General features: G+C 40.7%; 2 protein-coding genes across 2 annotated transcripts in view; one reads left to right on the top strand and one right to left on the bottom strand.

Annotated features, from left to right (window-relative positions):
- Nucleotides 1-603: 603 nt before the first annotated feature.
- LOC124120317 (glycoprotein 3-alpha-L-fucosyltransferase A-like) lies at nt 604-12,596 on the top strand. Its single transcript, XM_046483117.2, has 2 exons — nt 604-702; nt 10,412-12,596. Exon 2 carries the CDS (start codon nt 10,412-10,414, stop codon nt 11,654-11,656), a length of 1,245 nt encoding a protein of 414 aa, XP_046339073.1. The 5' UTR covers nt 604-702; the 3' UTR covers nt 11,657-12,596.
- Nucleotides 12,597-18,471: 5,875 nt separating this feature from the next.
- The window catches only part of LOC125371553 (uncharacterized protein CXorf65-like), a 7,842-nt gene continuing 793 nt past the window's right edge, over nt 18,472-25,520 (bottom strand). Inside the window, exons 2-5 of the mRNA XM_048403935.1 lie at nt 23,247-23,333; nt 22,575-22,691; nt 20,817-20,897; nt 18,472-19,598 (exon numbers count right to left, since the gene is read on the bottom strand). Coding sequence (XP_048259892.1) covers nt 19,390-19,598; nt 20,817-20,897; nt 22,575-22,691; nt 23,247-23,333 — 494 coding nt within the window. The 3' untranslated portion in view covers nt 18,472-19,389. The remainder of the gene's footprint in view (nt 19,599-20,816; nt 20,898-22,574; nt 22,692-23,246; nt 23,334-25,520) is intronic.

The following is a 25,520-nucleotide window of genomic DNA, read 5'->3' as shown; positions in this document are numbered from 1 at the left end:
ATTCGTAAGGAAAGAATGTATTACCCGAAGCCTTTCTGACAACCATTTTGGGGGAAACATTCTGGTTCATTGTTTTATAAGAATTATAATCCGGAGAACAGAAAATATATACTGAATGAAATAAGTTAGGGGTCATGCATGTTTTGTGGATATTCTTTTGTGGTGAAGACAATGTCCTAAAAACGTACTGGGGGACACGCATGGTCCAGTCGTCAAAGGCGCCGCGATTCGCTGTGCAGAGTTGCGTCCCTTGGGCATGCCAGAAACCTATGATTGTGGGTTGGAATCCCGGTTCGCCCCGATTATGTTTCTAGGTTTGTCAGCACCATACCCGTGCTCGTGGGTTTCACCGAAGTGGTAAACGTCTCAGACCTGCATCACTTCGGGCTTTCCTCCCACATTAAGCTGTGATATAACTGGAATACTGTTAAAAGCGGCGTTAAACCCAACTCACTCACTCACTAAAACATTACTATATTTGGTTTTCCAAAGGGGTGTCAGTACCCACTGGACCACAACGGCCTATACGCTGATGGCATAGGCACGTGTCAGCTTGTGCCGCCTACCGACCAGCTGTTATTTATTTCCAGTTGCCGGGAACTATGCAACCCGATCAAGCTGATCATATTGAGCTGGGCAGACGTATGGTGGGACAGAAGACACGCTGAATTGTGATAAGTGAAATGTGCATTGACTGAAACGGTAAGTTCTTTGGCATTACAAAATAGTTTTTAAATGTCAATCAAGATTATCTCACTTTTATATCTATGCGTGCGTGCGTGCGTGCGTGCGTGCGTGCGTGTGTGCTTGTGACTGCTTGTTGGTGCCCGGAGAGCGGAAAGTCGGAGGTTCGATCTGATCCCCTGATCGTTTCACTCCGAGCACCAGATAGTACCATGTTTAGTACTATGTTTAGTACCATGTTTAGTACCATGTTTAGTACCATGTTTAGAGTCATGATCAGACGACGGACCTTCCCCTCTCCGGGCAGACGCTCGATCCACTAGCCCACGGAGGCGTTCTTACACTAGGCAACGTTAAAAGATGGTATTGTTGTTACTCTGCCTGGCACTGGGGATGAAACAAGGACCAGATCGGCTCGGCGTCAGCATACTGTGTCTGTGTGGGGTATTCATGTTGAAACTGCTGCATGATACGAGTATCTCAGTGGGCTAGCACTATAAAAACATCATGAGTCCAACACACAACACACACATTCGGTCGGTTTCATAAGTTCAGTTATCTTGAACGCGAAATTTAACCTCATTTCACTTCAGCTCATATCTTTGACACTATTATGGGATTCCCAACTACCAATACGTTAACTGAGAGGATTTGCTTAAAGCGCGTGTAACTCATCTACTTCTTCACGTTCCCTGTACAGTATAGTGAGTCTTAATGAACTCGGGTCTTTTAGTAACTAGACATCACTATTAAACTTTAACTTAAGGAAATGCTGATTTGTCTTGCCGTAAACCAGTAAACCAATGCTGGATTAACTATCAAGGAAATCCAATTGAATTTAGGTTACTGTATACATTCCACACACACACGCACACATACATAGTTGATAGATTTTGACACAAATTCTCTAAAATTACCAAACCGGAAGCTGGCCGGTAGCAACTACCATTTTCTCGCTCGACGGAAAGTACTGTGATTTCACCGAGGCACATGGAGCGTGATTTGGGCAAGGTTTCAGCGCTTTTAGTTTAGTTTATTTTAACTGAATCTAACTTATACCCCGCGGGGCTTTCGGACCACAATCGCTATAGTATTTATTTACGACACTCAATATCAATTCAATATGTTTTACTTTACTTTTGGTGTCATCTGGTGCCAGACGTGTCGAAAACTAGTTTTTTATTGCTTTTCAGCGTCAACACTGTCTGTGTTGTTGATTGTCTATATAAGCTGTTTTTCGTGACTAATCCATTGCCTAGATGTCCATGGTTCTGAAAGAAAAAGAATAATGTCAAATTGGACTGAAGACGTTTCAAAGAACTTGGTAAACCTGACATATCAAATAATGTCACATCCTAGAATAAGGCCAGTGTGTTAACTGAGGCGGAAATCTGCAAAAAATACTCAGGCACGTCCATTATGAAAGCAAGTTGTTTTAACGCCGCTCTCAGCAGCACTCCAGTGATATATGACGGCGGTCTGTTGTATATGAAATAAATGCAAATTGAATCTTGAATCTTGAAAGCTGCAGCTTTTCCGCAAATCAGTATCACATGCAGTATACAGTATATCAACTGCAATATACTTTATACAACATGCAGTATATACAGTGTGTCGCGAGCTCCGCGCTGGGCTGGAGCACACATTTCCTGCCCCTCTCTAAGACGCTACTTTCAAAATTAAAGGGTCTAAATGATGAAAAACAACGCTTCTGTATGAATTCGTACTTGGGAATTCCCAGGATTTTCCCCAGGAATGTGGAAGTAGTCAGTGTTTACGTAATTTCAAGAATACAGTCACGTGATAAACGTCATGTGACCCACCTCCCGTCCTATGGAAAAGCCGTGTATCGTGTAAACTTCACATTACAAAATTAGTTACTGTTATAACCAAATGAAACACAACCCATTATTCGATAGAGGTAACTGTACATAGCGGAGGGATATGTTATCTCAATAAACTTGGTAGCATGGTTTGGTTTGACTTCTTGGCGCGTGTCTGAATTCCGTTACCATGTTACATATCCTAAAACTGACTAATCAGCAAATCTCGCTGCACTGCGCGCGACAGATACTAGAGCAAGCCATGCCAGAAATACGAAACCTTATGCTTCCGAAAAGAAGCCTTTGGCATCACGTGCGTCGGGGGACCAGCGCCATCTGATTGGCCGTTAACAGTTGTACAAGGCGGAGCAAAAAGCATCGTTTTTCCGTCCATTTTACGCTTGAAAAACTCGACGCTTTTCCGGACACTTTCTAGACGCTAACCAATTAATCAATTTTAATGAATTTTTAGTCGTTTTTCGGTCCGGCAGAGAAATGAATATTTTCCCCCAACCCAGAATTAGGGGATAAAGTTTTTTTTATTGCTGGATTTGTTTAATGATGTACTCTAGATTATGAAACTGACTGATGACACTCTGTCATCTTTGGGCATTTTGAAATATTCAAGATGGCCGACAAGATGGCCGCCAAAACATGAAAATATCGCTTCCTTGCTAACAGTATGGAATATGATACCACTTTTTGAGCAAATCACTAATATTTTGCTTTCAACTAATTAGAATATGGTATTCTAAATGAACTGGTATCATTTAAAACATAATTTGATTCTTAAATAAGCAAGATAACTGGCAAAATGCCTGTCGAAACATTATAAAGTCAACAAGCACGGCATTCTTTTTAAGGATAATTGATTATTCTGAACTTTCAAAAATGAATATTGGCTCAAGGTTTTCTTCACATACATACAATCAGTTTAGGTTTCTTCCTCATCATCAATAACACGGTTAGTGAGTTGGTTGAAGCAGACACTGGAGCTACAATGTAATAGGAGAAGGCCTCGTAAGTGTGTCACTTGTGCCTAATCCATTTGGTTTTCCGAAAAAAAATATGTTTAAATCAATACCGCCGCTGGTAGTTTAATTTGTGAAAAATAGCAGGACATTCAGCTGTCGGGGCTATGACTCAGTGGGTGATTGACGGTTTGTGATGGCGCCAGCTGGGGTAGGAGACGACACACTTTCCAAATTATTTCTCAACCTTATCTAATGCTAATTCAACAAGAGACACAGAGACACATAGTTTTTGATAGAGGCTACTTGTTATAATATATTGTTGATTAAAATATGTAAAACTATGTATCTCTGGTTGTCTTGTCATCCCTTCATTCAGTAAAGTGGACTGTTCCAACTACCCACATTACCTAATTATAAATCTCATCCAGGCATGGCATACCCACATCACTTAATTGTATTTTGGTACCTTGTGGGGAGAAATTAGGCGATCTGGGAGGACACCGTTATATCATCTAACATGGCCAACTCTGCTCTTAAGTAAACAAGAACCTAATTAGTGAGGGGTCCTTTATCATCCATATTTTACTGCTTATAAAAATCTTATATCTCTCCTCACAGCTGGTTATTATATATTTTTGCTGCTGAATATTCGAAACAGAGTGATTGAGTTGGTACAACACATGCATACGGTTCCATTTTAAATGACTGCAGCGCCCCATTATGAAAGCAAGTTGTTTTAACGCCGCTCTCGGCAGCACTCCAGTGATATATGACGGCGGTCTGTTGTATATGAAATAAATGCAAATTGAATCTTGAATCTTGAAAGCTGCAGCTTTTCCGCAAATCAGTATCACATGCAGTATACAGTATATCAACTGCAATATACTGTATACAACATGCAGTATATACAGTGTGTCGCGAGCTCCGCGCTGGGCTGGAGCACACATTTCCTGCCCCTCTCCCTTCTGCAAACACCTCATGGGGGGTGTAATGAGGTCACAGGTCAGGCGTGCACTCGTCAGTTGTCTGATACGGTCAAGAGTAAGATCTTCCGGACTATCACTGCACTAGAGAAATGTGGATTGTTGATGAGGTACAACGTGTTTGGAACTGGGAGCTGAACACTAAGCACTTATAGAGAAGAGCTCACCATAAAACGTTATGGTCTCGCGTACGGACTTGTGTTTTCAATTCAAGACGTACATGTATCAAGTTGAACTTCTACGACAGATATAACTTGGTTACCGCTTCCTAACTGTAACATTAACTGAACTTTACGCCTTTTATACATATTTGTGATGGGGCGACAATGCGACAACGAGACATATTTTGACATTGAAAAATGTCGCGTTACGGCATTGTCGCCCTTTTGTAAAATATAGAAAAAGATTATTCAAAGAGCGACAATGCGACAACGCGACAATGCGACAAATGGCCAAAATATAGCGTTGTCGAATTGTCGCGCTTTGGTTAATTTCGACACGTTTTGCTTGTTTTTGTAAGGGCGTCAATGCGGCAATACGACAACGCGACAATGTCCCTTCCAAGATTCCATAGTGAGCCGTGCAAATAAAGTTATGAAATAGAAGTTTAACATGCCAGTTAAAAGATAAAGTATAAAAATGCGCTGATGAGTTCATCTGCATGCCGAGTCTATACGCTGTGATGAACAATAATGCTCTGAGCCAATACAATATAACTAAAATACTGTTCAAAGAGGTGGGTAATGCGATCACCGTAGTGTGTTACTGTAAATGTCCAAATTTTGTGTAGTGATGTTATGTAATATGTAAAATAAAGCATATTCAATTATCCAATTGATTTGATTAGAATATACTTGCATCAGTGTATTTTATTAACGCCAAAAACCGTATTTGTTAAACACATATAATAACAGATCATATACACGCATTGTGCCTTGACTTACTATTAGCTTTAATAGGCCATTCCGGAATAAAATAGTTCCCCCCAAAGCGAGGAACATCTGTTTTAGTTTGTTTACAAGAAATGTATTCCAAAAAATATCCTCATTAGATGAGAAGGTCCGTTAAGAACTACCTCAGTAAGTCAATCACAATGACAGAGCGTTGTAATACATTTACATCAAGTACAAAATGGCCGACTATAAACGTGACGGGAGATATTTCCGAAGTTGTTAATTAACCTGTGGCGATTTCAAGCCTTTGTCATCACTGATCAATTGGCCGAACATTGAAAGGTGATTGTAAAGATGTGTCAAATAGATACTAAGGTAAATTCATAGATTGCTGTAGATTGTAACTACGATAGTTTGGATTTTTGGGTTGTTTTTTTCTCTAGGATGGGTATCCTTGAACGGGCATGCAACCAAACTTTATGACTTATCCCAGAGTATGCTAAGACGCTACGTTCAAAATTAAAGGGTCTAAATGATGAAAAACAACGCTTCTGTAGGAATTCGTACTTGGGAATTCCCAGGGTTTTCCCCAGGAATGTGGAAGTAGTCAGTGTTTACGTAATTTCAAGAATACAGTCACGTGATAAACGTCATGTGACCCACCTCCCGTCCTATGGAAAAGCCGTGTATCGTGTAAACTTCACATTACAAAATTAGTTACTGTTATAACCAAATGAAACACAACCCATTATTCGATAGAGGTAACTGTACATAGCGGAGGGATATGTTATCTCAATAAACTTGGTAGCATGGTTTGGTTTGACTTCTTGGCGCGTGTCTGAATTCCGTTACCATGTTACATATCCTAAAACTGACTAATCAGCAAATCTCGCTGCACTGCGCGCGACAGATACTAGAGCAAGCCATGCCAGAAATACGAAACCTTATGCTTCCGAAAAGAAGCCTTTGGCATCACGTGCGTCGGGGGACCAGCGCCATCTGATTGGCCGTTAACAGTTGTACAAGGCGGAGCAAAAAGCATCGTTTTTCCGTCCATTTTACGCTTGAAAAACTCGACGCTTTTCCGGACACTTTCTAGACGCTAACCAATAAATCAATTTTAATGAATTTTTAGTCGTTTTTCGGTCCAATGACCATATACGGAAAAAAACGTCGTTTTCGTGTTTGCAGTGCATGCTGAGATGTCAAGCTCAAGCTTTGAGGCAGCCATTGAAAGGGACCAGTCATTAATTGTTCCATTCTTTTTTTCCAAAAAAGTTGGCCCAATCTTTTTTGGCCCAGTTTGTTTTGGCATGAATTTCTTAAAAATATTTAACACAATTTAACATAACCATGTGTATAACAGACATAATAGGTTTTGCTTTATTTGCACCTCTTTTGAGGTTACTATTATTTTTATTTTAAATTATCTTTATTGTTTTTTATAATTTGATTTCAAAATGCAGTGGGAATTTATCTTATTTTGTAACTATAGAACATTAACAATCGTTAGAAAATCCACAAGCATCCCAGTTGACACTGAATAATATAATAACAAATGTATATATAACGATATATACTGATTTGGGGTTTTTCATAGACAATATTGCCTATTATTTTGATTAATTACATTTCCAAATGAAACTATTTCATTAAGAATAACATATTCTAATATGTTGAAGGCAAAACAATAGTGATATGCACCAAAAGTAGTCCCATATTCCATACAATTAGCACGGAAGAGATATTTTCATGTTTTAGCGGCCATCTTGGCGGCCATCTTGAATATTTTAAAATGCCCAAAGATGACAGAGTGTCATCAGTCAATTTCATAACCTAGAATGTGTACTTAAACAAATCCAGCAATAAAAAAAACTTTATCCCCCAATTCTTGGATTTTGTCCTCTCTGCCGGACTAGCACGTCCATTCCCATTTTGTGCTGGAATCCAAAGCTCCTAAGGACGTACTTTCTTAATAGTCACAGAACGTCTTTGAGACAAGTGGACGAATGGAATTAACTCTCAAAGGATTTGCCTAAAGTGCGTGTAATTCATCTACTTCTTCACGTTCCCTGTACAGTATTGTGAGTCTTAATGAACTCGGGTCTTTTAGTAACTAGACATCACTATTAAACTTTAACTTAAGGAAATGCTGATTTGTCTTGCCGTAGGTATTGTTTGTCTTTCTTGGTAAACCTGACATATCAAATAATGTTACATCCTAGAATAAGGCCAGTGTGTTAACTGAGGCGGAAATCTGCAAAAAATACTCAGGCACGTCCATTCCCATTTTGTGCTGGAATCCAAAGCTCCTAAGGACGTTCTTTCTTAATAGTCACAGAACGTCTCTGAGACAAGTGGACAAATGGAATTAACTCTCAAAGGATTTGCTTGAATTTTGGATATCTCAGAGAGTTCAATTGTGTCGAAACATTGGATTTTCAACTTTGTACAGCCCCCCCATACCACTTGACAAATTTAAGGGAAAACTTCATTCTTTAATTTATGGGGCTTTTGGTACAAAACGTGGTTACCGTAGATACAATTATATATCTATCTTCAGAGGTTCAGGGGAAAATTTGTCAAAAATGAAAGCAAATGTATTCTATTAAACGTTTACTGAGAAAACAATCTGTGTTTGTTTGTTATTTAACCCCGCACTCAGAAATATTCCAGCTGTATGACGGCGGTCTGTAAACAATGGAGTCTGGACCAGCCAATCCAGTGATTAAGATCATGAGCATCGATCTACGTCATTTGGGATACGATGACAAGCTTCAACAATGTCAGCGAGCCTGGCCACCCGCCTCTCACGGGAAGCATGGGTTGAAGACCTATTCTAACCCGGTTCTTCACGAGAAAAATAATAGTCACATGTGAAATGGTGGACTTGCTGATTGATAACATCTATGTGAAATTTTAGGCAACAAATAGGCATCCCCATGGACACCAATTGTGCACCTCTTCTAGCTGAACTGTTTCTTTATGCATATGAATCGGAATTTCTGCTCGGATTGGCAAAATCAAAATAAGGGAATTTGGCCTAGAAGACATATAAACTTCAGGTTTGTTTGTTTGTTGTTAAATGCCGCTCAGCAATATTCCAGCGATATGACGGCGGTAGATAATTGAATCTGGACCAGACAATCTAGTGACTGGCAGCATGAGCATCGATCTATGCGATTGGGATAAGATGACATGCAACAACCCAGAAACCGAGCCTGACCACCCGATTCTATTAGTCGTCAAAAAGCATGGGATGCTGAAGACCAATTCTAACCCGGATCTTCTCGGGTTAAGCTTCAGGTGTGTCGAAAATAATGTGATATCGTTCAATAATGGTCGAATACACACTGATTTACCCACATGGACTAGAAAAAAAAGACACAATTAAAACTGACTCATCTCCTTTATAATTAGATGAAAAGTAGGATAGCTAAAACACACCCGAACATTTACGAGTTCCTGAAACACAATCAAGATGGTTGTTGGTTCGAGAACCGATGGGGCCACGGCGATTCCTGATCCGAGCAGGGAAGCGGGCATTGTTATATTAAATAGATCTCTCCTCAGTAACCGCGGTTCCTTTAATCTCCTTTTATCTCTACTTCTGGAACGAGTTGGTATAACGTGGTATATTCCTGCTGCTTATCGGATAATGATACCAAGTTTATCAGATTGGGTTATCGCATTGATAACACTTTTCAATTATATTCTACAGCGCTTAATACCTGACCCGTGAAGATCCGGGGAAGAGTAGGTCTTCAGCAACCCATGCTTGCCGTAAAGGGCGACTATGTTTGTCGTAAAAGGCGACTAACGGGATCGGGTGGTCAGGCTCGCTGACTTTTTTTATGCATGTCATCGATCCCAATTGCGTGGATCGATGCTCATGATATCAATCACTGGATTGTCTGGTCCAGACTCGATTATTTACAGACCGCCGTCATATAGCTGGAATATTGCTGAGTGCGGGGTTAAACAACAAACCAACCAACCAACGCTTAATACCTTGCGCAAAACCATTCTAGGGTTATCGGCGGCGTTTTGGAATGCTCATTGGTGATTTAATAAAAGACAGATACCCGTAACCACTCATATACTATTATTGTCATTATACGAGTAAATATACGAAATTTAGATTTCAAAACATACTGTAAATAACGTCGCGAACGGTGATGTGTCCCAAATAGCGAGATTTACAATGTGCCTAATTTATGCAAATACGTTTTAGACGACGATAGAATGACCCGTGAAGATTCCGGGGTAGAATAGGTCTTCAGCAACCCATTCTTGCCGTAAAAGGTGACTATGCTTGTCGTAAAAGGCGACTAACGGGATCGGGTGGTCAGGCTCGCTGGCTTGGTTGATGCATGTCATCGTATCCCAAATGCGTGGATCGATGATCATGATATCAATCACTGGATTGTCTGGTCCAGGCTCGATTATTACCAGACCGCCGTCATATAGCTGGAATATTGCTGAGTGCGGCGTTAAACAACAAACCAACTAACCAACCAAGAATGACATTATTCGATGAAGAGTTGGGTTTTTTTCTAAACCAAGGCTCTCTACGTACGGACCGACCCGTGGTCTAGTGGGTATAGAGACGCCCGGAGTGCGGAAGGTCGTGGTTCGACCCCATGGCCGTGTCATACCCAAATACGTTAAATGATGGTACTTGTTGTTACCCTGTCTGGCGCTCGACATTATTGGAATAAAACAAGGACTAGTCTTCTCAGAGTCAGTATACTGTGTCTGCGCGGGGTATCCATGTTAAACAGGTGCATGGTATCTCTGTGGGCTAGTACAATAAACCGACATCAGTTCGTACTAGTATAAGCAGCCACACACACACATATAAGTGAAATAATCTTGACCGCGGAGTTAAACCCCATTTCACCTCACCATGTCGGGAATAGAACCCGTCCGTAACCACTTGTCTACCCCGCCGTCTTTTGTATCAAAGGAAGTAAACTGTCAATAAAGTATACTATCAACATCAATTATTTATGTCAAGACTTCACTCACCATTTTTAAAAATTGCTTTTCAGATGAACTCCAAAATAATGTGCGTCTTCTTAACCTGTTTGATGATGACGTCGATCCTAACCCTAACTTTATATCAGCTACTCCTTGAGACATCCATACCATTATCTTATCGATTGACGCCTGACCAACCAACAGGTAATAAACAATTACAAATCACTTTCAGACCAAACGCCACCACCTGTTTTGGCAACGCCAAGAACAAAACCACGGTCAGTATATCACCAAATCTCCCTCTCGTCATGGAAATGCAGACAGCCCAGTGCTCACAGAGGAACAGCGGTGTACCAAAGTCGACTCCAAAGAGGGTCATCGTTTGGCTTAATGTCCCAAATTTTTTTATAAAGAATCAGACATCATTCGATGGTTGCCCAGTTGCGAACTGCGTGCTGACGGTTAACAAATCCCTGCTTGCGACAGCTGATGCGGTGTTGGCTAATGGTGTTCATATGCCGAGATCAGATTTCCCTCGAGCGAGTCCTGATCAAATCTGGATATTTTTTGGATGGGAACCTCCCTTTCATTATGACCAAGTTTATCGACAAAAGAATTGGCTGGGGCGATTTAATTGGACTATGACGTACCGCTTTGATTCCGACATCACCTGGCCGTACAATTATTTGTTAGAGGACCCCACACAGGAAGGACGACACTTGGACCATGAGAACTTCCTTGACATCGCCCACAACAAGTCGGGATCAGTCGTCTGGTTTGTGAGCAACTGCAACTCGTTTAATCGACGAGGGAAGTATGTTGAGGAGCTTCAGAAATACATTCATGTTGATATATATGGTCGTTGCGGACCAAAGGAATGTGGACGGACATGGCGAGACTGTTTAGACTTATTGAATTCTTACAGATTTTACCTGTCGTTTGAGAACTCCCTGTGTAAAGATTACATAACGGAGAAGCTGTTTAAAGTGTACTCAGGTACAGCCATTCCGGTCGTGAGAGGTGGGGCGGACTATGAGGCTCTTTTGCCTAAAGGAACATATATTGATGCAGACTCGTTTAAAAGCCCCAAAGAACTTGCTGAATACTTGTTACATTTGGAAACTCATAGTGCAGAATATCTGGAAATATTGGAACGGAAAAGCAAATACAGGAATATGAAATATGATGAAATGGGTCCATATAGGTGGCCATGTATTCTATGTGCGAAGCTGCACAGCGTTAATGAGACGAAGGTGATTCCTGATATTCACGCCTGGCTGCACGATGATATGTGTCATGACGCAACCGATATATGACATCAGCATGCGTCATTTAGTCCATTAAAGAATAAATGACATCAACAGATCGGGTTGGGTGAGTGCAAGAGAATCGAATACGACTTCATAGGGCACAATGTATGGTATCATTAAAAAAGGATTGTCTAAAGTTTATTTACTTTAATTTACTTAAACGTACCACGGGAAAACGTTTGGCGAGTCTTACTTAAGTTGAGATCTTGTAACCATATTCTTGAAAAGTGGGAGATGGAGAAAAGTAGCTTTAAAATGTCCACTTTGTAAACTATCTGACACAGGTGATGAATTCCATTATTTATTTATTTGTCCATCGTTAGAAAACGAAAGAAAATTTTCACACAGATTTTACTATATTGAAACCCAATACGTATAAAATTTACTTTTCACTAATCCACGATTAGGAACATTGAAAAACATATTTTGAAAGATCGCCATGTCATTGTTTAAACCTATCAAGTATTCTATCTTTACTGCATTGCAAATATATTGTTACCCCGGTCACATCAACATACATCGTGACAGTGGTATTAGTGGGTATTCTAGTGCTTGTAGAACGCATGTACATTGGAATCACATCAACATACATCGCGACAGGGTTTTCACTTTTAACTTATCAGTGGGCCATGACTCTAGTGTTTGTAATACGGATGTATACATTACCAAATTGGATCTATCAGTGACACAAATGATATCTGATTCAAATATTTATGTTGACTTGTACCATATGTTCTAGTGTTTTTTTTCCGGTGAACAATTGTCTTGCTTTTGCATGTGTTTGGGGCGTTGCCACCGTTGGGGCACGACACGCACACCTTTCGGGGAGGGCACGGGGTGGCCCAGTCGTCTAGGACGCCGCGATTCGCTGTGCAGAGTTGCGTCCCTTGGGTACGCCAGAAACCTGTGTTTGTGGGTTGGAATCCCGGTTCGCCCCGATTGTGTTTCTAGGTTTGCCAGCACCAATCCCGTGCTCGTGGGTGTCACCGAAGTGGTAAACGTCTGAGACATGCATCACTTCGGGCTTTCCTCCCACATTAAGCTGACACGCCGTGATATAACTGGAATACTGTTAAAAGCGGCGTTAAACCCAACTCACTCACCTTTTAGCGAACACCTGGTATTATCACTATTTGATTTGACACATGCTGATGATGATATAAACACACAATGTCATTTAGAAAGTGATAATATACTGAGAGTCGTATAAAAGATCCGGGGTAGAATATAAAAGATCCGGGGTAGAATATGTCTTCAGCAACCCATGCTTGCCTTAAAAAGCGACTGTGCTTGTCGTAAGAGGCGACTAACGGCCTTCTTTAAAACTCAATCAGCATCCTTAACAGCGAGTGATAAGCTGGTGTCAGGTTCATGGACTACAGAATTAACCAACAGTTATGAATATGTAAACATGTTATTCAAAGATAATGAAATATAAAGCGAACCTATTGCAACAACTAGTTCAGTATTCTATAAATCGTATCTGTGAAGAGGTTGTCGGTCTTCAAGCACACAGAAGCAATCGAGTTTCAAGAGATTGTCTTCCTTCTTACAAGGCTGGATATTTAAATACAAATGTATATGCTGCTCAAAGGAAATTAATGAATAAACTGGGTTTATTAAATATAAGTATAGTTAATCTGTCATGCAATTTTCAAGAAATATACATGTACTTTGATAGTGTTTTGTCTGAAATAGTTTTAAGGAAGAGAATTTATGGATGTCAACTTCTTTATTATGAGGAACACAACGTTTCGGAGTATGTGCTTACTCCTTCATCAGGTGAATGAATGCTATGAGGCAGAGAGCATATATGTACAGGTAAGTGAGTGAGTTAAAGTTTTACGTTACATCGGCAATATTTCAGCCATATCGTGACGATGTACAGGTAAGGACAACAAGAGTACTAAGATAACAAAAGGTGGAAACTTAACAAGGGAAGCCAACAGATGATTAGCGCTGATAGGTGATTAGCAATAGACAATCGAAGCCAACACTTTACAGTAATTAGCGCTGGTAATTGAAACTTATTGGTAATAATCCAGCTATCAATTAGTGATGATGTAGGTCCTGGCTTCCAGTTGTCTATAACTACTAGGCCCATTATCTGTTGGCTTCCCTTGTTAAGTTTTACACCATAAAACTCATGAGACAGAGTAAGAGATATAAACTAGAAAACTTCAAGGCCTTAGGCGTATTCTTAATAAAAACGGAACTAATAAAACGCATCTAAAAACACAATAACCGACCAAATCAAAATCACATAAACAAACAAACGTCTACCATACCCAGCTCCCTTAGTTCTCCTCCCCAACCCCATCGGCATCTATTCCAAATCTCAAAATTCCCAAATTCTATATAAGCAACCCCTAAAACCCCTCTTGGATTGCACAGACCACTTTCGCCCCTTTCGGAAACACATTAAATGGCCTGGCCGGGCCCGTGTGCGAAATACGCATCAGTCGGAAAGCGCACGTTAAATCTCCAAAGTAAGTAAGTAAGTAAGTAAGAGAAGGTGAATTTGTACATGAACGTAGTATATCGGCAACTTCATAACATTTGTACTTATTGAATGATCATTCTCGGTAAGTCTTGATAGTGTTTCTATCTCCAGTCTATTGTGTTTAATACTCTGTACCCTTTCGCCACCATGAAGGGTCCAATGAAAAGACTCCAAAACTTGCTATCCATACAAATTGCACTTCGTTCATGGTTGACACAAGCAGTGGTATCATCAATACTCGAGACCTACTACACATTCCGTCTCCAAACAACAGAGGGAAGAAAACTGGGAACACCTGACAGCAAGCACTATCTTCACACTCGTGTAAACATCTTTCCGCTTTAGGATGAACAACAGTCTTCTTATCTGATCAAATCTTGAAGGGGCGGTCGGGTAGCCTAGTGGTTAAAGCGTTCGCTCGTCACGCCGAAGACCCGGGTTCGATTCCCGACATGGGTACAATGTGTGAAGCCAATTTCTGGTGTCCCCCGCCGTGATATTGCTGGAATATTGCTAAAAGCGGCGTAAAACCATACTCACTTACTCAAATCTTGTGATTGTTGATTTCAAGTGAGTTAAATATTCTGCGTCCAGTTAGGGATCAGAGAGATAGTGACGTCATTTCCGAAACGAAGCTTTGGTGGTAATACAGATCCCAGGTTTTTATCACAATATACTACTCAAATTAAGTTAAAGAACACCCGATTCTTACATATTACTATAATGTCTTGTCGTGATAACTCTTGTAATATGTAAAGAATCCAAAACTTCTTTTGAGTAATATACACTGGAGATATAATACCCTGGATAACCGAGGATGATGGGAGGCATTGCTCCGAGTTGTACGTGTCGTGTGCCATATTCTAGAGACCACTTGGCAAAACCTTCCACGTTGTGTTTGGTTTGTTTGTGGTTTAACGCAGCAATCACCAATATTCCAGCTATGTGACGGCGGTCTGTAAATGTCTTTGACGAATCTCAAGCTGGATTTAGACCCCACTATTCCACGACAGATCATATATTTTCACTACAGGCCATTATCCAAAAGTATGCATGTAAAAAGAAAGGAAGGTTCTACTGCTTATTTGTAGATTTCTCAAAAGCTTTTGATAATGTTGATCACAATATGTTGTTACAGAGTTTGGCAGATATTGGTGTCTTCGGAAAGTTTTTGTCTATTATTACATCAATGTACGATAAACTGTGTGCCTGTGTTAGAACACTTGCTGGGTTATCCAAATACTTTAAGTGCAATATAGGTACCCGTCAAGGATGCATCCTCAGCCCTCAGACGTTTTTAAATATTCATGAATAAACTTGTAAATTTTATGGAAAATTATGGAGGAAAAACCGTCTTTATTACTAAAGACTGCCCAGCAATATATGCACTTATGTTTGCTGATGACGTGTCATCTATTGCTGATACACCTTTAAATTTACAAAAGAAGATCAATGCCTTGGAACATTTTTGCAATACCACAGGCATGAAGGTAAACTTGAAGGAAACTAAAGTTATGGTATTCAGAAATGGTGGACCCCTTACACATTATGAAAAATGGATATTTAATAGTGTATATATTGAAACTGTGTCGTTTTATAGATATTTGGGTATTGTGTTCACGCCCAAACTCTTTTTGGACTAAGGCATTAAATACTCTTGCTGCACAGAGTAACAAGGCCATTATGACATTATTTGATATCAAAAGAAAGTTGGTAATATACCCTGTCAAGATTTATTTAAGATATTTGATGCTATGATTGTGACTATTGTCTGTTACGGGGCATCTCATATTGTAAAATTATTGAAGACGTACAGAATAAAATGTGTAAATGGTTTCTAAATACAGGTAAAACAAAACACAATGCAATGGTTTTAGGAGAGTGCAGAAGAGCCCCTCTCCAACTTGTGTATACCACAAGGGCCACCAAGTATTGGTGCAGGCTACTGCGTTTGGACGAGCACAGACTGCCTCGCCAGTGCTATTTAATGCTCAAATCACTGGTCCATTCTGGTCGCACCACATGGGCTACTCACATTAAGAACATCTTGTTTAAATTAGGTTTTGGATATTTATGGTTAACACGAGATGTTGGCAATGTGAAGATATTCATTCTTCTTTTTAAGCAAAGATTATTTGATAACCTTCAACAATCAGTGTGTAGTTCTATCAATAGTATATCTGATACCTTTTATTATAAACATTTTAAATCCCTGTTAAATGTAGAAAAATATCTTACACTCCCCATACCAGTACATCTGAGAATATGTATGACTCGTTTCAGATGTTTAAACTTGCAGTTGACTTGGGGAGATACACAAATGTCCCATACACTGAACGATTATGTAAATATTGTATAAAAAATGGTATATCTTTTATTGAAGATGAATTTCATGTTTTACTTGTATGTGAGCAATATTCAGCCCTAAGAAATATGTATCTTAAACAGTATATCAAGTTTCAAACTGTAACATCTTTTACTGAATTTTTCATTAGAAAACTTTGATGTTGTATATAACACATGTTTATATCTATATAAAGTCCAAAGGCTAAGAGAAACTTAAATCGATTACTTCCTTGACATGCGTAGTTCATGCAATCAACCATTGTCTGTATTATGGGCCTATGTCCTTCTTACTGAATAAACTGTAATGAAGACCTATTCTACCCCGGATCTTCACGGATCCAACCTTCCAAGTGTCATACTTGTTGGGGGCGGTCGGGTAGCCTAGTTGTTAAAGCGTTCGGTCGTCACGCCGAAGACCCGGGTTCGATTCCCGACATGGGTACAATGTGTGAAGCCCATTTCTGGTGTCCCCCGCCGTGATATTGCTGGAATATTGCTAAAAGTGGCGTAAAACCATTCTCACTCACTCACTCATACTTGTTGCCCCAGCCGATAATTCATAGCACACAGCTAATACAAAGCATGTCTCCAAGTGCGGATTATTGGGACTGACCTTGTTCGAATCCAACAGGGCGTGAATGTCACGATTAAGCTGTGCCGAGCAGTGTTGCTGGAGTGTACTACACAACGTTTGATACGAATACCGCGGTGGCCAAACCCCGAGGACAAAAACTGTTGAAGTTTGTGTTTCTTTATTTCAACGAAACAGAATATGTGTCCATGGCAATATCAAATACTATTTGTACGACACCTCTTAGCAATCAGTCACATTCAGTCCCCACTCCGACACTCGCAACATCCCTGTCAAAAGTTGAGTAGTATACATCCGCCCTGAGCTGAAGTGAGTGAGTGAGTGAGTTGGATTTAACGCCGCTTGAAGAGTATTCCTGTTACATCACGGCGTGTCAGCTTAATGTGGGAGGAAAGCCCGAAGCAATGCAGGTCTCAGATGTTTACCACTTTGGTGAAACACACGCACACGGCCTAAACTGAAGACCTGAATCGCCCAGACGCATGTCTAAATATGCCGTCGGAATCATCTTCCTGAGCCAGGGGAGTTAACTGACTGAGCCGAACTTTGCTGGAATTTCCAGGCTCGGTCGTTGCCCCACCAGTGGCGAGTTATGGCCATTACGAGTTATGTCCCTTCTATTGACCAATCAGATTCCATCTCTCACATCACTTGCCATTCGTGACCAAGTCGTGTTATTCCGAATAGCAACTCGTGCCCCTCTCGTGACCATTTTTTGCGACCGGTCTAAGAGCAAAATCGGGCATAGCTAAAAGAATTCCCCACCCCGCACACCGGGTAATGCGGTATTATGCAGCATGATTGAACAAAAATAACTGTATCTTGGGTATATTTTTAGATGCAAGATATATGTAAATTCAAAAACTATTCCTGAGGGATTCTTTGTCGTACGCGCACTTTGATTGGTTTGTCGTATTTTCGCACATAACATTCATTGATAGGGGGATGAGTGGTGACGAATGATCCCTTGCATTTGCTTAAAACAACATGGCGGCGCCCAGTCAAGACGATCTAATTGTGATCAACATCTATTTTGTAATAAAATGGGCCTAACCTCGTGAAGTGCATCAAATCATTTGAGTACCTTGATAAAAAAACATGAACAGATTTGCAAAATATTTGTCGACGCCGAGATGACGTTACACATGCTTTGCAAATCCTGCAGTCGATCGAAATCTGCACGTTAAATCCATGTTGTTTACAAACCGAATGTCCCGTTCATTGCCCGATTTTGATTTGACTGAGCATAGACTCGATAGTCCAATCAAAATGTAACTCCAGAATTCCAGCATAGTTTGGTAAGGGTGGAAACTGGACTTTTAAAGTCAGTTAACTCCCTTGCTTTGGGAAGATGTTGGAAATTGCAAAATACGACGAGTCTGACAATTTGTTTCTTTATTAATGCATCAAATGTGAAACAAAACAAGAAACAAATGCTGACATGTGATTTAGTATCTTGTTTTCATTGTTTGTTTGTTTTACGTATCAGTCAGCATTAATCCGGCCATATCACGGCGCCCTGCACATAAGCCAGTCTGGAACAGGCTCACCAGTGATTGAAAGATTGGTGATGCCGCCATGACACGATTACATGCAGCCAGCTAAGTAAGTCAGCCTGACTACCAGATCGAATTCAGTCGCCTCTTACGACATGCCATAGGGACATTTCCTAAACATTAAGCTGACACGCGTGATATATCTGTAATAATGTTCAAAGAGGCGTTAAACCAAGCTCACTCACTCACTCACCAAACAGCGTTCCGGGGACCTATTCTTGTAGGAAAGCCCGAAGTGATGCATATCACAGACGTTTACCTCTTTGGTGAAACCCACGAACACGGGTATGGTACTGACAAACATAGAAACATGATCTGATCAACCGGGAATCGGACCCACGATCAAAGGTTTCTGACACGCCTAAGGCTAATGGAGTGTATAGGGAAAGGTTCGAAACATGATTAACACATGGCTGTGATATATAGAACATGGGACTACCTTTACCTCTTTCAACCAGCCAATCACACATATGGACTAGCGTTTCAACTGTCTCCAACTGGATTAAAAATTATCTATTTTTACTCACCAAACCAAATCAATCACTCAATTATCATTATGTGGTGTCTGAAACGTCGAAATATCATCCCCCGATCAAACATACACAATGATATGAAATTGTGCTTCTTTTCCGAAATGTTTACCATGTCATGACCGAGTGAACGTCGGGTACACTCAGCGTGCTCGTCTGACCGGAAGTAACCGTCTCCGTGGAAACAACTAGGTCTGCCGTTTGGGACAGTGCTACTTGGATTTGATTAATGTCCGCGTTGTGGAACGTCGTGATATTGACTTCCTAGACGCACTAGAACTATTAGATTTTGTTTTTGTCTTCCCGTTTTTCAGATCTTCTAGGTTGAAGTCCACGATGGAAGATCTTCGTCTGGTCTTGCTTGGTTGTGTGTTTGTGGTGCCACTTGAAGCCGTCTCTTCTCGAATGGGATTAAGTGCTTCTGAAAATATTGAAGTTTCTCATTATTTACTTACCGCCCTAAGAAACACCAATGCCAAATATGTTGGCTAATATATGAAGACTTACTTACATTCAAGATATATTAGATTGGTTCGACACACAAGCGAACATACTGGTATGTTGTGAGAACCGACGCTCATGAACGCATCACATGTGACGTCATAGATGACTCGAGATGCACCATTTGTCTCGTGCATGATTTGCGAGTAAAGTTTGGAAATCACGTGCAGCATATCGTAATAAGAGAAAAGTCACTTTGTGATAACACTTGACTGTTAGTTTTGTCAGTAATTATACACATTGGAAAACATCTCTCCTTAACGTATATACTTCTCTATGTGTTTCTATGGTTCGCGTTTCTTTTGGTGGTGAGTATAATACCATCATTAACAAACAGGGACCTGTCAATATTGTGTAACATGCAATCATGCGTCATAACATTTTACCTTAACAGGCTTAGAGTAGTTCTATCTAATTTGTACGTCTGCGCAATGTTCCACGAAGCACACGACAGAGTTAGAAGGTCCCTTGCGAGAAGGGTCAGCTGGTTGTGGCTTAGAACCCTAGATTCTTGGTTCGTCAGTACAATACCCGTATTCTTGGCTTTCACGTTGGGCTTATCATGTATGAAACTTTCATGTCGTGATAAAAATGAATACGATTCAAAGCCAACGTCAAAAGGCATTCCACAAGCGATTTTTTATTTTATTTACGTATTCATTATGTATACACTGTGCAGTAATAACATTAACACTTAGTTTAGTTTATGGAATATATGAAACATGACCAAGTTAGGTCAACTCATCGACAAGAAGCACGGTGGGGTAGCCTAGTGGTTAAAGCGTTCGCTCGTCACGCCAGTAGCCCGGATTCGATTCCTCACATGGATACAACGCGTGAAGCCCCATTCTGGTGTCCCCGCCGTGATATTGCTGGGTTATTGCTAAAAGCGGCGTAAACGCAACTCACTTACTTACTCGTGACAGTGTCTCTCAACACTAGCTTGTCATCCGCCTGCTTCACCTGGAGCCCGGGTCAGAATACGTTCCCATGGACCCATGCTTATAGCAAGAGCCGACTACGACGAGGATCGGATGGTCACTATGTGTGACCCTGTGTCACGATGCTTTTTACAGATCGCCGTGAAACAGCTTGGATATTGCTGACTGTGGCTTTTAACAACATTGGTTGACTTTACCTGTAAACTCTCTGTTTCCTTTGAGACCTGCTAGCAGCGGGATAAACTTCAAGCTCTCTTGGTTGTCTTCTCCTTTTGAGTCTATAAACAGGTAGAAAATCCACATCAGTATGACAGAATGGTGGACTAAATCCTTTTTTTTTAAATCTGTCAAACAGAATCCGACTATTAATCTCCTCCCATTATCCAAAATAATCACAGTAACATACAGAGTAGGTGAGGTTAGATGACAGGTGAGGTGAAATGGGTTTAACGACGCTTTCAAGATTATTGCACTTTATAGCCACGTGCACGCACGTGTGCGTGCATGCGTGTGTGTGTCTGCTTACACTAATGCCGGTTTTACAGTGCCAGCTCACTGATATGCTGTTTTGCAGTTTAACATGAATACCCCACTCAGACACAGTATACCGACTCCGAGCCGACCAGTCCTTGTTTGATCCCATTCATGCCGAGCGCCAGGCAGGGTAACAACAAGTACCATCTTTCATACATCGTGACACATACCGATGACATAGAGAATCTCCCCCGAGTGTCTTTTGATATCAAATATATATCAACATGAGTGGATAAAAGTGGAAAAACTGAGGCTTGCCGAGGAGGTTTTCGACATTCATCAACTCATGTTGATATATATTTGATATCAAAAGACACTCGTGTGAGATTTTATTTGTCATTCAACATCATTCTTCCAACTTTTTCAGTTTGTAGACAGTAATAAGCAGTGTCTTAAGTGTAAAAAGAACTGCTAACAGCTTCAGTAGCAGAGCCATAAGTGATGTCATTTGATTGTGACGTCGGGAATCGAACCCGGGTCTTCGGTGGGACGAGCGAACGCTTTTACCATTAGGCTACTCGACCGCCCTTCTTTGCGTGTGCTGACAACAGTACTGTTACGACAGGTATCGGTCCATCAAGATACGCCCCAGTGCACTGTATCAGAGGATGGCGGGTTTGAATCCCAGCTTTCTATTAATATGATCGATTGTCCTTCAGTACCTAACCGGGTCTGAGAGGTAGCCTAGTGGATAAGGTGTTCGCTCGTCATGCAAGTGTCGTAAAAACAAACTCCCTCGCCTTACCCGTGTTAATGTGAATGGTAAACCTTCCTCCTACATTGTGTTGTCACACTATTGATATACAATGCAACTGAAATACCGTTATGCACACGGAAAAACGACGAACAAGCACTCGGGAAAACGATGACCAAGCACTCAGTAAGACATCTTCCCGAAGCAAGAGAGTAAACTGAGTTTAAAAGTCCAGTTTCCACCCCTGCCGAACTAGGCTAGAATTACTGGGCTCGATCATAGCGCCACCAGTGGCTATCACCAGTTATGTCCCCGCTAAGCCTCTCCTATGGACCAATGAGATTCCACCTCTCGTATCACTTGCCTCGGGAAGATGTCAGTAAGAAGACGACAAAACACTCGGGAAAACGACGACCAATCGGTCGGAAAGAAGATGACAAAGCACTAGGAACCGACAACCAACCACTCGGACAACGTGGAAAAAGCACTCGGGAAAAATAACGACAAAAGGAATACATGTCGTCATGTTTTCAAGTGCTTATCCGTCTCATTACCGATACTGCTAAAATGCTGTATGAGTACTCGATGAATATTTCAGCTATCTGCTCATATACCATCTTTTTGGACACACTGAGCTAACACGCAATTATATAACTGAAATACAGTTCACATTGACGTAAAACCCAACTGACTCCCACTTTAGACACAGATTCAAATATATACTCACGATCAACTCTGAGTAAAATGAGAGATTCTCTTCTCTTTAGGTAATCCGTTCCATAATCGTTTAGATTATTTCGTAGGTTTTTAACCCGTCCTTTTTCATCAGACAAGTCTATTATATCTGGAAAGAAATGGGACGGTGTATATGTTCATGCACCAGATAAGGACAAGAATGCCTTCTTTTGTTTGTTTGTTGTTTAACGCCGCACTCAGCAATATTCCAGCTATATGACTGCGGTCTGTAAATAATTGAGTCTGAACCAGACAATCCAGTGACTGATACCATGAGCATCGATCCACGCAACTGGGATACGATGACATGCATCAACGAAGTCAATGAGCCTGACCACCCGATCCCGTTAGTCACCTCTTACGACAAGCATAGTCGCTTGTTGCAGCAAGCATGGGTTGATGAAGACCTATTCTAGCCCATTCTAGCATTCTGTCTTCGTTTGACTATGTCATGATTGCTGTTCGTGGGGATTCCCCAACAACATCTGCTTTGTCATTTTACCCTGACGGCGTGGGACGTTGCTTATGATATCAATCACTGGTTTGCCTGGTCTAGACTCGGTGTTTTTTACAGACAGCCGTGATATAGCTGGAATATTGTCAAGTGAGGCGTTCAACAACAAACAAACAAACTTACTGAAATATATTTAGGATATAAGCTTACCACTGTCTCCGCAGTCGCAGCAAGATTTGATGTGGTGAAGTAGGATGTCGTTCCTACAGTTGGCGTTAAATATACGACTTCGGTGGTCTGGAATATATTCAACGAAATAGATGGTAAGTCTATTTTATGGCGTAAAAGAAACAAGAAAACACATTACTTAACATTTATGAAAAAAAACAGTCTCATAAAAATCAGATCATAGTTCTCGCGACCGCTATACAAAAGTCTTTGTTTTGCGGTAGAGATCTGCTTTTAATGAGATTGTGAAAAAAGCAATAAACTCGCCTGGCGAAGTTTCAGATTTTACGGACGCATCCCGTCCCCGCTGCACTCTGTCTTATGCATACCTGAGTGAACTGAATTGTGGAGGGATTATCGAATGTTTAACTGAAGCCCACACTTATCTTAAGCTCTTCACTGATAAATTTGTGGTAAATAATCCCACCATTACTGATATGTATTCTTCTTCTTCTTCTTGTATTTTAGGGAGGAACCATTGGATTTTCAGGGTTGGCCCACAGTGTTACAGGATTTCTTTTAAACATAGTTATTTTTGTTTATTCTAAAAATAAAATAAATTGAAATGCAAGTGCGTGACCACTCACTTCACTTTAAGTCTCATCTTCGAGGGGTGGCTGGGAAGTTCCACGAAGGATATACAGTACACCGTTAACCGTTGCTTGTATTAAGTACAATACTGTCCATGCTTACAGGCAGTTTAGAAAACAAATACACAACAAACAAGTAAACAACAAACAAATACACAACAAACAATACACAACAAACAAATACACAACAAACAATACAGAACAAACAAATACACAAATACACAACAAACCAGGCCTCATATGTCCGTGGGCATCAAAGTGACTAGGTATTCTCTGTTGATTAAAATGGACGAAAGTGACTACGGCGCTGTCATCAAGTATCTCCAACTCAACAGGTTAACTCTCTCATGAGAGTGTTGAGAACATTCTGAGGAATATACTGGGCATTACCAAGGTCTCAGAATTCCACCTCTTCCAAAACTTGAAGAAAGAACTGTCTGGCAAGCATTATGCAAATAAGGAGGAGGAGGATTTCTATCCACACCAGTGGGATCCAGGTACTCCAGCTTCGATGGCAGAAATGTGTGGACCTCGGAGGGGACTATGTTGAAAAGTAATTGGTAACCAACTCAATCTACCCAGTCCACCACAGTTAGGCTCAGGTCCTGTCAGCCAATATTCGTACGACAAGAATGGGGACCTAACCAAGAATTCCGACAGGGTAAATGTGATCCAATGCATTTTGTGTTCGTCGTTTTCGTAACTAGAAAATGTATATCTCCTTTGAAGTATTTGTATTCACAAGCCTTTGGACTTTCTATCACACAGACATCTAATACGACGTAATATAAATGCAATAGTATGTTGATTAACGACCTACCATCAAATCCTGTCACACGGTCCGTGATTTAACTAGCAGCAAAACATACGCCTCCTTTTGTAGTTAAGACGTCGCCGACGTTTTCTGAGGATCAGCCAAGTTGATCCGATTGTCTTGCGTATGTGGCGTTTATAACGTCATGGATTACATAAAGGTCACAGTTACATGACCGTACGGCAATATGAAGCCATCCGCACACATAGTACCTTACCAACTAGAAATTCTAAGACGTGTCCAAACAGATAGAAATTGGTTATTTGTCGAATTTGCAAAATACCAAATGGTAGAAATATACACAGAGCCTAATTATTCCACCTCTATTTTCGTCATCTCTTACAACTGTCAATATGTTTGTCGTTTAACGCCGCAATATTGCAGCTCTATGGGGGTGATCTGTAATGATTGATTAAGGACCAGACAATCCAGTGATTGATATTATGATCAGCCTTGCATGCCGTAGGGCCATGATGACATGTTATCAACCACGTGACACATTCTGACTACCCAATCCACTAAGTAGACTCTAGCAAGCATAGATTGCTGGGACCTATCCTAACCTTCAGTCTAACCGAAATATATTTGGTTTTCAAACTACATAAATAATCTGCTACCAACGATTTCTTTTCACTTTTGAATATTCTCGAGACGTATTATTTTGATTTGGAGAATCCCATTATCCCAGTGTTCGAGAATGTGTCGAGAAAGGATGGACGCCCAATTCGTAGTATACCTGATTAAAATATGCCAACTGACTATTTATCCGTGGTTCGACACGATGGTAACATTCCAATTCCTGCTGGATGGGGTGGTGGTGATTTGGTTATTCAACTCAACAACCTTCTCAAA

This window comes from Haliotis rufescens, unplaced genomic scaffold (assembly GCF_023055435.1).
Source record: "Haliotis rufescens isolate VD_foot unplaced genomic scaffold, xgHalRufe1.0.p SCAF_3, whole genome shotgun sequence".
NCBI classification, from domain to species: domain Eukaryota; kingdom Metazoa; phylum Mollusca; class Gastropoda; order Lepetellida; family Haliotidae; genus Haliotis; species Haliotis rufescens.
The sequence above is the reverse complement of the archived record's forward strand: the minus strand, read 5'-3'. Positions and strand labels throughout refer to the sequence as shown.

What these genes read in the sequence shown, in the direction of transcription:
- LOC124120317 (XM_046483117.2), top strand. Translation starts at nt 10,412, where the DNA reads ATGAACTCCAAAATAATGTGCGTCTTCTTAACCTGTTTGATGATGACG.